Consider the following 17,021-nt stretch of genomic DNA (forward strand, 5'->3'; position numbering starts at 1 on the left):
TTCCCGACCCAGGGATCGAACCCAGGTCTCCCACATTAGAGGCAGACGCTTTAACCTCTGAGCTACCAACCAAAATCACCTCCTATTTTTCAAAGGATATCCTCTACCTCAAGTTTTTTGGTACTTCCTTCCTTCCTTTTATCCTTTTACCACTTAAGGATACGTATCTAAACACTACAGTTTAGTTTTGCCTCATTTGTTTTAATGCTATGTTTTTGTGATTCAACCATGTTACTGCATGTAACTAATATATGCACAGTATTTCTCTATATGAATACTTATCATTTGCTTATCTATTCCATAGTTGGTGGGTGGCTTGTTTCCAGTTCAGAACTATCCTTAGTAGCAGTATTATGAACATTCTTTAACATGTTTCCTGATACACAAATGCTCATGTGTACCAAATTAAATGACTAACAGCAGTGTATCAAAGTGCTCATTACTCTATGCTCTTGGTAACACTTGGTAATTGTAGTTATTCTGGTGAGCATGTAGCAGTATTCGACTGTGGTTTTAACCTGCATTTCCCCAATTAAAAATGAGGTTGAGATCCTTTCCATGTTTAGTGGACAATGAGGAACCTCCTTGTGTGAAGTTCCTATTGTCTTTTTCTATTAATTTGTACAAGTTAAAAAAAATCTTAATATGAGCCTTTTACGGCTACATGTTGCTAATATCTGGTCCCACCTGTGAGCCTGTCTCCTCAGTTTGTTATTTAATGTAGCTAATGAATTTAAAATTTCTTCCTTTATGGTATTATCTTTTAATAGCTTTATCAGCTTTGTCTCATATATAGACTTTTTAAAAATATTTACTTATTTAAGGAGGTATTGGGTCTTCATGGCTGCGAGTGGGCTTTCTCTGGCCGCAGCAAGCAGGAGCTACTCTCTAGCTGCGGTGCATGGGCTTCTCATTAAGGTGGCTTCTCTAGTGGCAGAACATGGACTCTAGGGCACAGGTTCAGTAGTTGTGGCACGTGGGCTTAGCTGCCCAGTGGCATGTGGCATATTCCCAGACCAGGGATCAACCAGGGATTGAACCTGTGTCACCGGCTTTGGCAGCTGGATTCTCAACCACTGGACTACCAGGCAAGTTCCACATACAGACCTTTGGGGGACTAGTTTGGACCATTTTTTTTCCCGTTTTGATGTCCCAATGTCCCAGTACCTCTTCCTGGGAAGTCTGTCCTGTGCCCACTGCTCTGTAATGTCACCTCTGTCACAGTGAAGTATCCAGGTAGCTTCGAGTACAGAACTCCTCAGTATTTCTGGGGAACCGGTTCTAGAAGCCCCATATATACAAAAATCCATGGATTCAACCAACTGCATATTATATATATAGTACAGTACGTATTTATTTTAAAAAATCCAGGTATTAAAAAAAAAAATCCAGGTATAAGTGGACCCACGTAGTTCAGTGTTGTCCAAAGTCCAAGTGTATTTCATTCTCTTGTATTGGTCCATCTGTTTAATCTTCATCAATGTCACCTTGTCATAATCACCAAGACTTACAATAAATTTTGATATTACGCAGAGAAAGTATTGGGTTGGCCAAAAAGTTCTTTCAGATCCCTAAGCTCTTATGGAAAAACCTGATAAGTCATTTTGGCCAACCCAGTACTTCTACCTTTGCATTCTTTGAGAGTCTCTTACCTATTCTTGGCCTTTTGTATTTCCATAAAAATTTTAGAATCAGCTTAGCAACATTCCTGATTTAAAAAAAACCTGTTAGGATGTTTATTGAGATCACATGGATCATAGGTCAGACTGGGGAACATTTATTTATTTATCTTGGCTGTGCTGGGTTTTCATCGCAGTGTGTGGAATTTCTCTAGATGCCATAAGGGGGTTTCTCCAGTTGTGGAGCACAAGCTCTACAGTGTGAGAGTTCTCTAGCTGAGACACACAGGCTCAGATGACATGTGGCACAAGGGATCTTAGTTCCTGGACCAGGTTTCAAACCTCTGTTGCTTGCATTGAAAGGTGGATTCTTAACCACCAGATGTCCAGCAAAGTCCCACATCAGTGGATTTTGAGATAGCAAAATAGGAAAAGTTCCTTGATTTTGATTCCCATTGCAACTAACCTTTAAGAAAGACTACCCACAAATTCAATGTGGAAACAGATCTGAGAATCTAGCTGTTTTCTCTTAATTCAGACATAGAAGAGAGTTACAAAAAATGTCAAACAGTGTTATTTTCACTTATTTTTTTGCTTTGGAAAATAGTTATTTTTCATAAATATAAGCTAACATGTAGTGAGCTTATTATTCTTTTTTAATGAATTAAAATTAACTTTTTCTGTTTTAATTTCCAGTGATAAATAGTGATAGATATAACCCACAGAAACAAAAGCTCTCTAGGAATCTCAGCTTTTAAGATTTTTTTAGAGATCTTGAGTACAAAAGTTTGAGAACCAATGTTCTAAATGATGGGAAGAATAATTACTAAATAATCTTTTGGGGGCACTGACATGTATAGGAAATCACACTGGTGGTTTAATAAAGTCTTCCTGTACATTAGAATTGCAATAAATAGTAAATAAATCTATAATGACAGTATAAAAGTCTTCTGAGGAGGTTCATAATTTAATACATTTTTGTGATCAAATTAATAGAAAAAGTTTCTGATGGTTCTTAAAATTACAGAATTGCTAAGTCAAAATTTTCAACCAGTCAGACAGAGCCCAATACGCCAGACCATGGAGATATATGTGTGAAATAAAAATCAAAATATGTAGAAAGGAAAAAAACAGTCTGATCCAGCATGTTTATGAATACAGTGAAGGCAAAAAAAAAAAAAAAAAAAAAAGCAAAACTAGTCACTCTGTAATCTTGGACCTTAAATTGCTGGCCAGAAATATAACCTTTATAAAAGCAATCTTTATTCTAACCAAGAAAACTATCAAAATGTTTAATGAAATTGCTAATAATCCAGGCCTTGGGTCTTCACTGGAGTGAGTCATATTATAGCTTCCTGAGGAAATTATTCACCAGCTCCTTCCTCCCTTTGCCATTTCTCTCTGAGAACCTTTAATCTAGGGCAAAGATTGCGAGTACTTATTTTAATAATTGTGTACATAGTCCTTTATTTAGGGGGATTGTCTTAGAAAATGGTAAAAGCCACAGTTTTCTTTTCCTTAAACATAACTCATGGGAGACGGCTGTTCAGTTCAGTTCAGTCACTCAGTCATGTCCGACTCTTTGTGACCCCATGGTCTGTAGCGTGCCAGGCATCCCTGTCCATCACCAACTCCCGGAGCTTGCTCAACTCATGTACATCGAGTTGGTGAAGCCCTCCAACCATCTTATCCTCTGTCATCCCCTTCTTCTCCTGCCTTGAATCTTTCCCAGCATCAGGGTCTTTTCCAACGAGTCAGTTCTTTGCATCAAGTGGCCAAAGTACTGGAGGTTGAACTTCAGCATCAGTCCTGTGAGTGAACATTCAGTCAGGACTGGTTTCCTTCAGAATTGACTGGCTGGATTTCCTTGTAGTCCAAGGGACTCTCAAAGAGTCTTCTTCAACACAATTCAAAAGCATCAATTCTTTGGCACTCAGCTTTCTTTATAGTCCAAATCTCACATCCATACATGTACTGGAAAAACCATATGCTTGACTAGACAGACCTTTCTTGGCAAAGTAATGTCTTTGCTTTTTAATATGCTATGTAGGTTGGTCATAGCTTTCCTTCCAAGGAGCACGTGTCTTTTAATTTCATGGCTGCAGTCACCACTGGCAGTGATTTTGGAGCCCCCAAATAAAGTCTGTCACTGTTTCCATTGTTTATCCATCTATTTCCCATGAAGTGATGGGACTGGATGCCATGATCTTAGTTTTCTGAATGTTGAGCTTTAAGCCAGCTTTTTCACTCCCCTTTTTCACTTTCATCAACAGGCTCTTTAGTTCTTCTTCACTTTCTGCCATAAGGGTGGTGTCATCTGCATATCTGAGGTTATTGATATTTCTCCCAGCAATCTTGATTCCAGCCTGTGCTTCATTCAGCCTGGCATTTCACATGATGTACTCTTCATGTAAATTAAATAAGCAGGGTGACCATATCCAGCCTTGATGTACTCCTTTCCCAATTTGGAACTAGTCTATTGTTCCAAGTCTGCTTCTAACTGTTGTTCTTGACCTGCATAAAGATTTCTCAGGAGGCAGGTCAGATGGTCTGGTATTCCCATCTCTTTCAGAATTTTCCACAGTTTGTTGTGATCCACATAGTCAAAGGCTTTAGCATAATCAATAAAGTAGAAGTAGATGTTTTTCTGGCACTCTCTTGCTTTTTCCATGATCCAATGGATGTTGGCAATTTGATCTCTGGTTCCTCTGCCTTTTCTAAATCCAGCTTGAACATCTGGGAGTTCACGGTTCATGTACTATTGAAGCCTGGCTTGGAAAATTTTGAGCAGTACTTTGCTAGTGTGTGAGATGAGTGCAATTGTGTGGTAGTTTGAACATTCTTTGGCATTGCCTTTCTTTGGGATTGGCATGAAAACTGACCTTTTCTAGTCCTGTGGCCACTGCTGAGTTTTCCAAATTTGCTGGCACATTGAGTGCAGCACTTTCAAAGCATCATCCTTTAGGATTTGAAATAGCTCAGCTGGAATTCCATTACCTCCACTAGCTTTGTTCATAGTGAAGCTTCCTAAGGCCCACTTGACTTCGCATTCCAGGACATCTGGCTCTAGGTGAGTGATCACACCACCACCGTGGTTATCTGGGTCATGAAGATCTTTTTTGTATAGTTCTTCTGTGTATTCTTATCACATCTTCTTAATATCTTCTGCTTCTCTTAGTTTCCTACAGTCTCTCCCATCAGAAAGCTTCCACAAGCCTCTTATCTTTATCTGTCAGATGGCAGACAGAATGTAAACCACAACCACAGAAAACTAATCAAACTGATCACATGGACCACAGCCTTGTTTAACTCAATGAAACTATGAGACATGCCCTGTAGGGCCACCCAAGACAGATGGGTCATCGTGGAGAGTTCTGACAAAACGTGGTCCACTGGAGAAGGGAATGGCCAATCACCTCAGTATTCTTGCCTCGAGAACCCCATGAACAGTACAAGGCAAAAAGCTATGACACTGAAAGATGTACCCCCCAGATTGGCAGGTGCCCATTATGCTACTGGAGAAAAGTGGAAAAATAACTCCAGAAAGAATGAAGGGATGGAGCCAAAGCAAAAACAACACCCAGGTGTGTATGTGACTGGTGATGGAAGTAAAGTCCAAAGAATAGTACTGCATAGGGGGATGACTGAGGTTTATGAAAATGATAGTGTAAGCCAGTATCACCCTCCCCCATCCCCATTTTATGCTCACCTATACCTGTTGGATTCAATGATCACTCATTTACAAGCAGACTTACAAATTATTATCTCTAGCCTAACCCCTACACAGTCTACACAGCAGTTAATGTTATACAGAATGATAACCTAGGTACACTGTTAAGTGAAAAAGGCAAATTACAGAATAAGATGAACAGTCTGATTTTATTTCCAGTGTGAAAAACAACATTTAGTTTGTGCCTAAAATGTATAAAACAAGGTCTCAAGGGAAGTTGTGAACAGTGGTTATCTTTAAGAAGAAAAGTAGAATGAGGGAGTGGTATGAAATGAGATTTCTACTTTTTACTATATTTCCCTATGTAGTTAAATCTTTTCTACATGAATGTATATTTACATTTTAAAAACAATAGAAGATGAAAATATTTAAATACAAAGTATTAATAAGTGCTGTAATTACAAAAGGTCAACCTTCAAAATCTACCTTTGTAAGCTGAGTGGGGTCAAATCGAAGAACTTTTTGGTTACAGCAGGGATAAATTCCAGTGCCAACAGAACTCAGCGAACTTCCTGCAGTAGGATAAATCACTGTCTCTGAGTGATACTGACAGTGTGAAAACTCTATGCACAGAAAAGTCTGAATAAAAGAAATACATAAAATCAAGTATTATTCTCACAGTGAAATTACACATCTCAAAAATACTCAAGACCAGATACTGTATGTTCCATCACATAAAATATACAGAAAAGGCACATTTCTAGAGCTAGAATGCAGATTTGTGGATGCCTGGGATTAAAAGTGAGACTAAGCTGGGGAGTGGCTGCAAATGGATGCAAGAGATCTTTTGGGGTGATGGAAATGTACTAAAGTTGGATGGTGGTGATGGTTGCACAATTCCAAATTTATTAAAGATCAGTAAATTGTACACTTGAATGAATTTTATGGCATGTAATAATACCTCAACAAAGCTATTAAAAAGCAAAATCAAAAACGCTATTTGAATTTCAGAGGAGTTAAATTGATCTTGATGTACATCTAATTTTATAATTGGCCAATCACAAAAGGTTTTCCAATGGAAAAAATTAAATAAAATTTTGCCTCCCTTATTCTTGGATATATTTTTTAAGGTAAATACTTAACATCACTCTGTCTGTGACAACTATGGAGTAACTGAATCGCTAGGGGAAAATTTACTGACGTTTAATTATAAGATTAATAGTTATGTCCAGATACGTTTGTAAGTTGGTAAAATGAAGAAAATAAAATGAAGAATTTTAAGCACTGATCCTGAACACAGAAGGTAGTCTGTAATTCAGAATTCTTAGCAGTTAGTTCCAATTATGATTTTCAAATAATAGCTTTCAATTAAAATTTTTTGAGTCAGGTAAAAGCTATAAGATGTATACTCATACAAAGTATTTTGCATACAAACTATTTTATGAGTTTATAAACTCCCCATAATAAATATTAAATATTATAAATCAATATTCAATTTGCTTTGAAGAAGGGGAAAAAAATCCTTCAAATTTTCTGCATTCTGACATGCTAAACAAACCAGGTTTTAGGAGCCTTTTATCTTTGATTATAAGTGACAGTCCACTGTGGGGAGGACAACTATATACCTATTAAGTAGGAAAAAAAAAAAAAACACCCAAACCAACCTGACAATATCAAGTGTTAGAAAAGATATAGGGCAACTGGAACTCCTATACATAGCTGGAAAGGATAAAAAGTGGTTCTGGGACTTTAGAAAACTGTTAGGCATGGTATAAATGTTAATTTACATTCACCATACAACCCAGCAATCCTATTTCTAGGTATATATTCAAGAGAAACTTATTCACACGAAAGCCTGTATAGGAATGTTTATAGATGCTTTCTTCATAATGGCCCCAAACTAGAAGCACCTGCAGTCCTTCTTTGGTAAGTGGATAAACATACTATAGTATATTCCTATGATGAGCTACTGGACTTCCCGGGTAGCTCAGACGGTAAAGCGTCTGTCTACAATGCGGGAAACCTGGGTTCAAGCCCTGGGTTGGGAAGATCCCCTGGAGAAGGAAATGGCAATCCACTCCAGTACTATTGCCTGGAAAATTCCATAGACACAGCAGAGCCTGGTAAGCTACAGTCTATGGGGTCGCAAAGAGTCGGACACGACTGAGCGACTTAAAGGAACAAATGGGCAGATACAACAACGTGAATAAATTTCAAATCCATTTTGCTACATAAAATAAACTAGAACCAAAAAGCTAAATACTGTATGATTCTATTTATATGACATTCTGGAAAAGTCAAAATTACAGAGACAGTAAACAGGTCAATAAAGATCTAATTATTTTATAAAAGGATTTATTATAAATACCTTCAAATTGTAAGTTTTCTTCTGCTTTTAAGCCTTCATTTAGAAGAAGTGGACAAAACATTTTTGGTAACACAATTATTTTATTAATAACAAGAAGGGCACATCTCAGTAGCATTCTATCTGCAAAGGCGTTTCTGAATTTCTAAAGAAATTTATGGGCTAGCAGAGAAACAGTTTGGCTGGAAATAAATGAAAGGCAACAAGAATTCTGTATCTTTTTTCCATTGAAAAAAATGAATTTGATCACTTAAAACCCTGTTGGCTTTATAAAAATTCATCAAATCATTGATTGTTTCAGCAATGGAAATAAAAAAGAGGAAGAATCACAGTAAGAGAAATGAGGTCAGATGCAAGCAATGTTTAATAGCACCATTGTTTCTGCCACTACTTTATTAAAAAGATGTCAGATATTGTACAAACACATCCTAATTAATTAAATAGCATATGTCAAAAGAGCCTGCTCTCAGTGGTTACACAACAGGATATTAAAAAAAAACTCACCTGATAACATCTTGAACAAGTTAGCCAGTTGACTGTTCCCCACAAGCGCCAATATACATCTCTCCAAGATTTTAATTCTTCAAAAAGACTATTCAAATATTCATGAACATCCCAAGTCTTATCTCTAGGGAATAAAGAGCCTCGGTTGTTATATTATTTCACAAGTAAGCAATATAAACAATTTGTTTTAAACAAATATTTTAAAATTTGTGGCTTATTTTCAAGAACACGCCTCAAATGATGGCTATGGAAGGGACTACACTGAATGCTAGATAAAATTTCATTTGGGAATTTTATTCTGTTTTTTTCCCTCTGGACAAAAGAAAAAAGTGTCACAGACTGAATGCCAAATTATTTTACTACTCAAGATAAAGGGTTATAAATTTAATATAATTTAAGGACTTCCCCAGTGGTCCAGTGGTTAAGAATCTATCTGCCAATACAGGTAACACGGTTTGATCTAGTGTCCAGAAACATCCCACATGCCACAGAGCAACTAAGCCCATGCACCATAATTACTGAGCCCGTGGACTAAGGCCTGCGAGCTGCAGCTACTAAGCCTGTGTGCCATAATAACTGAAGCCTGCCTGTCTAAGAACCCACTCAACTGCTACTACTGAGCCCACGTGCTACAATTACTGAAGCCCGTGTGCCTAGAGCCTGTGCTCTGCAACGAGAAGACACTGCAGTGAGAAGCCGACAGAAAAAGCCTGTGCACAGCACAGCAAAGAGTATCCCTGCTCTCCACAACCAGAAAAAGCCTGTGCAAGGCAGCAAAGACCCAGCACAGCCCAAAGAAAAAAGAGGTACGGAGTTTCTTTTAAAAATAAACACAGTTTAAGCAGGCTAACAGTTGGGACTTAAGCATATGTCACTAAATGGAACATATTTAATTGTACATATCATAAATTATTGGCAATTTTAAACACTCCATTAATGTATTAGTTCTATACATTATTTTCAAAATTATTTTCTAGTAATGGAATAATAAAGTAATATACAATCAGGTCTCAGTAATATGCATTTTTTTCAATGATATAAATTTAAATAAACAAACAAGACTTAAAACTCCACTTGCTATGGTTACATCTAACAAGTTCCTATGCTTCTCTAAGTCCCTAATCTTTTTGAATTTTTGTTATTTTTGTCTTTAGTTCAAGACACAACAAAATGCCATCATGTTATTACAAATTACATCTGTTTTAAGTTATTTAAAGACATTTTTTAAAATGTCATCAACAGCTAACTTGCAGGAAAAAATACTTTGAATAAAACAACAAAACAGATGTCAAATTTAGTATCTCTTTTCATACAGTAATATTGTTATTGTTGTTAAAATGGAAGTAATTTTCAAAAGGTGAGTCAAGTCTCAAGATAAAAAAGTATAAAATCCCAAGTGCTTATATTCCCTTTATTATATGAAGAGAAAAATGAAACATTTTAATGTTGACTGTGCGATTAATACTAGAGTCAAATGTCATGTTTTTCTCTGGATTTCCGTCTTAATGTTTACAATATGAAATTAACATTTGTAGTTTTTTCTATAATAAAAGTACTGCACATTTTTAATATAGGAAGAAAAGCAAAAAGCAAATGAAAATCATCCATAATACTCTCATTCAAAGGTAACACCACAGTTTCTATTTAATGAACATGTTTCTGGTTTAAAAAAAATAGAGTTTATTTATTTATTTGGCTGTGCTGGTCTTCCTTGCTGCATAGGCTTTTTCTCTAGTTGTGGTGAGCAGGGGGGTTACTCTCCAGCCGTGCTGCATGGGCTTCTCACTGTAGTGGGCCCTCTTCTTGCAGAGCACAGACTCTGGGCTTCAGTAGTTGTGGCCTGTGGGCTCAGAAGTTGTGGCTCACAAGCTTAGTTGCTCCACGGCAGGTGGGATCTTCCCAGACCAGGTATCGAATCTGTGTCTCCTGCATGGCAGGCAGATTCTTTACCACTGAGCCATCAGGGAAGACCCTTGAGTTTTGTTTTATGACCTGTTTTTTTCTTTTTCTTGGCTACCCACTTCAGTATTCTTGTCTGGAGAATTCCATGCACAGAGGAGCCTAGTGGGCTACAGTCCATGGGGTTGCAAAAAGTTGGAAACGACTGAGCAACTAACACACACTACATATTCTTTTACATTCTCAAAGACTGAACATTCAGAATCAATTAGATGTGCTAAATACAGATGTTTTATACAAATACAAAATATGTTTTGTGTTTTATACAAATACACAGACATATTTTAGTTCGAGTGCTTATTTGTTATTGATATACACCAATCAATGTCCTTACTAAGTGCTTTCATAAATCAACATTACCTCTCTGAATAAATCACTAGCAGTAGGACACTGTCAGAGAACACACATAATGTATTTTAAAGTTTTTGTTTTCCTGAGACATTATTCCTATTTATAACCCTTTCCACCTACTCCCCAACTCAGGATGAGAACTAGTTTTGCACTTAAGGGGAATGGAAAAGAACTATGCATTAATATAATACTGAAGAAGTATAAAGACTGAATACAGAAAATCTGATTTTTAAAGACAATTTGCCTCACTCTAAAATTCATCTGAAAATAAATCTGGTTCTCTTGTCAAATTCAATATAACACTTAAAATCTATCAGTGAAAAATCATTTTAATGGCACTGATCAGAACATCTTTCAAGATAAAATATACTTTTACAACAACTTTGTTTTGAAAGTACCATCTTTCTAAATCAAAGTTGGATCACATGAAGAAAAAATGTTGTCCCATTCCTTTTAGAAGTAGTTTTGCTTTGTAAATACACCATTAATTCACATTTAAGAAGCTGTATTTTATTTTTACTACACCTTATATGAATGTATATAATATTTCCATGCTGATCCACATTGATTTTTCCAGGAATGCAAGGAATTCTTCTTTCTGTTTCTTTTGTTAGAAGTTTCTTACACAAACAGCACCTATAATAACACAAAGATACAATTAAAAAAAAAAAACCTTGATTAAAAAATGGCTAGAGGAAATGAACAGACATTTTTCCACAGAGGAAATATAGATGGCCAACACAGACATGAAAAGATGTTCAACATCTAATCCTCAAGGAAATGCAAATGAAGACCACAATGAGATATCACCTCACACCTGTCAGAATGGACACCATCAAAAAGAACACAGATAACAAATGCTGGTGAGGATATAGAGAAAGGGAACACCTGTGCATTGTCAGCGAGAATGTAAACGGGTGCAGCCACTATAAAACACAGCATAAGGGCTTGCAAAAAACGAAAAACAGAACCATCAGATGATCCAGCAATTTCACTCCTGGGTATACATTAAAGAAACCTGATCTGAACGATACATGCACCCCAATGTTACTAGATGCATTATTTACAACAGCCAAGACATGTAACAACCCAAGTGTCCATTCACAGAGGAATGGATAAAGAAGATGTGGTGACCACACACACACACACACACACACGAATACTACTTGACCAAGAACACACACACACACACGAATACTACTTGACCAAGAACACACGAACACACACACACACACACGAATACTACTTGACCAAGAACACACACACACACACACGAATACTACTTGACCAAGAACACACACACACACACACACACACACACGAATACTACTTGACCAAGAAACCTGATTTGAAACAATACATGCACCCCAATGTTACCAGATGTATTATTTACAACAGCCAAGACATGTAACAACCCAAGTGTCCATTCACAGAGGAATGGATAAAGAAGATGTGGTGACCACACACACACACGCACACACATACACACACACACACGAACGAATATGGAGGGCATTACACTAAGTGAAATAAGTCAGACAAAGAAGGACAAGTGCTGTCTGTTATTACTTATATGTGGAATCTAAAAAATACAACAAACTAGTGAATATAATAAAAAAGAAGTGGACTAATAGAGTACAAACTAGCGGTCATCAGTGGGGAAAGTGTAGGGAAGGGCAAAATAGGAGGAGGGGAGTGGGAAATACAAACTACTGGGTATAAGATAAGCTCAAGGATGTATTATACAACATAGGAAATATAGCCAATGTTTTATAATAACTGTAAATGGAAAGTAACCTTTAAAATTGTATAAAAATTAAAAAACAACAAAGAAAGATGATACAAAAAACATTCAAGAAGAAAATTTCAAATGTATTAAAATTAAAGAATTTAGCTGCAATATATAGCATACTAAAGAAAAATATACCTGTATAATGTTGCTGCATTATTCCGAGAATCGGGATTCAAGTACTCAGGATCAAACAGTCTCTCAATCTTCTTACAAAAAAGTTTACTAGTAACAACAAATGACCAACAAATTAATTTTCTCTATCCACTTTACCAAAATTACTTGATAGTGATGAAAATAAATGCTGACCTATTTGCACACGTAGAAAATAAGACTAGTAAGTCCTTAGAGAGTCCTTCCTTGGGAATTTATAATACATTTTTTGCTGCTCTAAGTAAGTAAACCTACTAATGAGAATTGCTTGATCAAGAATCAATTTTCACAAGAAAAATGAGACACATGGATATCTACCTCTCTTTCAGTTCTTTGTTAAGGAAAATTCCAGATTGAGGATTTGGGAAGTTTAACAATCCTGGGACTACCAATCATTTCATACATGACCTTTGGCAACTTAAAATCTCTGAAACTTATTTTCTCCACCTAGAAAATGGGGCTACTAATTTCACGTGCATAAGATTTTAAGAGGGTTAAATGAGATAGTGTTTTTAAAGAGTGTCAGACATAGTATTAAACATTCAATAAATGTTAATACTTTACTATTATGCCTAATATAATGATCTGGACCTCCCAAGTGATGCTACTGGTAAAGAATCACCTGCCAGTGCAAGAGATGTAAGAGATGCAGGCTTGATCCCTGGGTTGGGAAGATCCTCTGGAGGAGGGTATGGCAACCCACTCCAGTAGTCTTGCCTAGAGAATGCTATGGACAGAGGAGCCTGGTGGGCTACAATCAGTGGTGTTGCAAAATGTCAGACACGACTAAAGTGACTTAGCACGCACATAACACAATAATGTTAGACATGAACTTAGTTTTTCTGTAATCATTCAGAGCAAACATGTGGAAAAAAGTTGTTTAAATCCAACCAACCACATTTCTGTCCTCATCTTACTCTACATGGTAGCAGCATTCCACATATTTGAACACTTAATTGCTTCCTCCTTTTTGAAACCCTCTTTCCTTTTGCCTTCCCTTTGACCCTGACTCTTCCTTCTCAGGCTCCTTAACTCTCCTTTGTTGAATCTTCCAAATGTTGGGCAGTCTTTATCACTATGCTCTTGTTAACAATCAGGAAATAAACAAAAATAGCATTTATAATAGCACCAAAAAATTCAAATGCCTAGGAAAAGATTTAACTTAAAAAAAGGAAAAAATGTCTCTATACCAAAAACTATAAAACACTGCTAAAATAGAGTTATACCATGTTCATGAACAGAAAGACTCAATATTATTAAGATGTCTCTTCTCAAATCTACAGGTCCAATACTAACCCTCAAATTTGCAGGTGTGTGTGTGGGGGGGTGTGTGTGTACGTATATGAGAGAAAAAGAAAGAAAATGGGCAGGCTAATTATAAAATTCATATGGAAACGCAAAGGACATAAAATGACTAAGATAGCAATCTTGGAGAATGGCAAAGCTGGAGAATTTTAGATTGGTGGTGGTAGTGGTGGTGGTTTAGTCGCTAAGTCGTGTCCAACTCTTGCAACCCCATGGACTGTAGCCTGACAGGCATCTCTATCCATGGGATTCTCCAGGCAAGAATACTGGAGCAGGTTGCCATTTCCTTCTCCAGAATTTTAGATTACTAGATACCAAAAAAATAATAGAAAGCTACTGTAATTAAGACAGTGTCCTACTGATAAAAGTATAGACAAAGAAATCAACAGAACAGAATGGGGAATTCAGAAAGAGACCTCACATATATAGTCTCCTGATTTATAGTAAAGGTGCCATTGTAATTCAGTAGAGAACATACAGTCTGGTTAGGAAATCTCATTCAGTTCTGTGGCTTTAAACCTCATCTACTCATATTTTTATTTTAAGCCCTGAACTCTGACCTAAACTTCAGACTTACATCTACCTGCCATCCTACCTGAATGTCCAAGAAGTATATTAAATATATTAAATAAACCTAACGAGATCCAAACACATCTTCTGATTCCCCTCACCCCAGTCACTGCTCTATTAATGACACTATCGTTCACTTAGTTACTCAACCTTAAAACCTAGTAATTATCCTAAAATATTCTCTTTTCCCATATCATCACATTTGAAAATTTGTCTAATTTTTGTAATAACATACTCTGAATCCACCTACTTCCTTCCAGAGCCCCTGCCTCTACTCTAGTCCTAAGCTTTCCATCTCTCACTAGACCACTGCACTAAACTTCAAATAGGTCTTGCTTCTTATATCCTTATAGTCTTTTCTCCAGACAGAATAGATCAATTTCTTAAAAACAAACCAGATCATGCCACTCCTCTGCTTCCATTCCACCTAGAATAAAGTATACACTCCTTGTATGACCTAAACAGTGCCTAATGCTGTTGACCTCATCTCACACAACTCTTCCCCTTTACACTAAAGCCCTGTCTTGATAATTTTTAACATAATTCACCATCATAATCTGCTTATATACACCTTATACAAAGTAACTAATTTAGTTACTGTTTTTCACCTCGAGCCATCAGCTCAGAATATATTTTACTTCAGGCAGGTACGCTCAGTTGCTCAGTCATGTCGGACTCTTTATGCCTCTGTGGACTGTCCCACTAGGTTTCTCTGTCTATGGAATTCTTCAGGCAAGAAGACTGGAGTGGGTTGTCAGTTCCTTCTCCAGGGGATCTTCCCAGCTCAGGGACTGAACCCACATCTCCTGCATCTCCTACATCTCCTGCACTGGCAGGTGCATTCTTTACCACTGAGCCACCTGAGAAGCCCCATATTTTAATTCATTTAAAATAAAATGGAAATAGATTTCCAAATATATTCTAAATATAGAATTTTTACTAAAATGAAATAAAAATAACACATTTTTTTCTAATAGGAACATTACCTTTAAAATTAAATTTAAAAAATTACCTCCTAAACTTATCTTTCTTGTCCTTTAAATCATCAACTTCATTGTGTGTAAACAGATCAGCTATACGTGTAAGAAGATTTGCATTAATACAGTTCATGTTGCATGGAGTAGCTACAATGGCATTCATATTTTTGTGGCAATACTGTATACACTGTTCAACCTAAACAAAAAACACAGAAAATAAGTGTTGAAGATAGAAACAGAAACGATAATGTCATATTAATACTAATTTTAATATTAATTAATATTAATACGAAGATAAAGATTCATTAAAGGCTTAATCCATGTATTGCTAGGCAATAACTTAGCTCTGCCTGTTTGCATTAAACTATACTGTTCCAAAGTGGTCTAGTAGGTCAAATTTATACAAACATAGCTAGAAAAAATTTCAAACTTCTTAGAATATTTTGAACAACAATGTAATGAACATCTTTCATAATTGTGGCAGATACAAATCTTAAGTCCACAAACTCAAGGGTACAGATATGTGACTTTCTATTACTAAACTTAGTGACAATTTTACGTCTCCATTTCTCTAACAGAAACAATTTCAGTCACTTTAGGGTTTTCTCAGTTCTGTTGTGCTTGCTTTCTGCCTTTCTTCAATGTCAGGTATATTTATTTACTTTACAAGGTAGATTGTGTTTTGGGGAAAAACAGCACTGGTTAATTATGTATTCTTCTAAATATTTTGCTATGACATAAAAATCATGCTTTAGGTCTTAGATTACAAAAATCAAAACTCAGAGACTCTTTTAGTCTCCCTTTTTTCCCTATAACCCTCCCCTGAAGCAATTAATACCAACAACAGAAGGGAGGGACTAAGGGTACAAAAATACAATAAAACCTCAAACAAATAAATGAACTTCACATCTGTTAACACAGTAAAGGAATACTCTGCGTAGTTTTGCCAGAGGTTAAGAGCAAATATTCATTTAAAACTACAAAAAACATTAAAAAACCACATTTGAATAATAAAGAAATTTATTAAAAGGAAAAAGAAGAAAAATATATTTAGTGTTAAGAGTCTGATATGTACATATTGTGCTTTTATGTTTCATCAACTATTTTTAACAACAGACATAAGCACGTGGTTTACACATACAAAATTACACCTTTCAGTAGTTGGGCATTAGTTTCTTAGTTTGCTTAACTATAAACAAAAGACACAAATAAGCAGTAAAAGCTTAAATAATTATTTAAATAGTAAAATATATTCCAATTAATTTTCTTTTAATTTGGTTTTATGGCCAAATCCCTTTTGGGGCAAAATTAATTCTGTTTAGTTTCATCTGGATGCAACAGCTAACTCCTCCCTTGGGAATAAGTTGCTAGCTTTATAGGCATCCTGCGCAAACAATACACAGTAGCCTTAAGCCTTTCCCAATAGAACAAAGTACCTCCAAACACCAGCAGCTTTTTCTAATGAATCACAGTCTTGAATCAACAACTACTTTAGGAAGATATCTCCAAATTTTCTAGACACTTTAAGAAAACATCAAGTTATATGTTAAATCAAGCATAGGTGAATAGAAGAGTTGGATCTTTTGTTAATACTTACCAGTGAATCCATTTTCAAAAACTCTGAAGAAATAAGAATTGAAATGACATTTCCTGGCTCTAAAAAAGAGAGAGAGAGAAAATTAAATTCTCCTTTTGATTTTCATCTCAATCTCCTTAGAACAGGCTCCTTCTCACCTTAAAAGACGAGGTTACTTTAATA

At 36.1% G+C, this 17,021-nt stretch overlaps 1 protein-coding gene across 13 annotated transcripts in view; it reads right to left on the bottom strand.

The window, feature by feature from the left end:
• SANBR (SANT and BTB domain regulator of CSR) overlaps positions 1 to 17,021 on the bottom strand; it is a 59,468-nt gene that overhangs the window by 20,580 nt on the left and 21,867 nt on the right. For 10 of the 13 annotated variants that reach the window (XR_001038116.4, XM_060412140.1, XM_042246112.2 and 7 more), the window contains 6 exons: positions 16,860 to 16,918; positions 15,298 to 15,458; positions 12,396 to 12,482; positions 10,994 to 11,104; positions 8,159 to 8,282; positions 5,776 to 5,928 (listed from right to left, as the gene is read on the bottom strand). Coding sequence is in view for 12 of the 13 variants with exons in the window: in XM_060412140.1 (XP_060268123.1) it covers positions 5,776 to 5,928; positions 8,159 to 8,282; positions 10,994 to 11,104; positions 12,396 to 12,482; positions 15,298 to 15,458; positions 16,860 to 16,918 (695 nt within the window). In the remaining variant the exon portion in view is untranslated. The remainder of the gene's footprint in view (positions 1 to 5,775; positions 5,929 to 8,158; positions 8,283 to 10,993; positions 11,105 to 12,395; positions 12,483 to 15,297; positions 15,459 to 16,859; positions 16,919 to 17,021) is intronic. The other 3 variants (XM_027966797.3, XM_012170768.5, XM_060412139.1) reach the window with 1 other exon arrangement.

This window comes from Ovis aries, chromosome 3, assembly GCF_016772045.2.
Source record: "Ovis aries strain OAR_USU_Benz2616 breed Rambouillet chromosome 3, ARS-UI_Ramb_v3.0, whole genome shotgun sequence".
Classification (NCBI taxonomy): domain Eukaryota; kingdom Metazoa; phylum Chordata; class Mammalia; order Artiodactyla; family Bovidae; genus Ovis; species Ovis aries.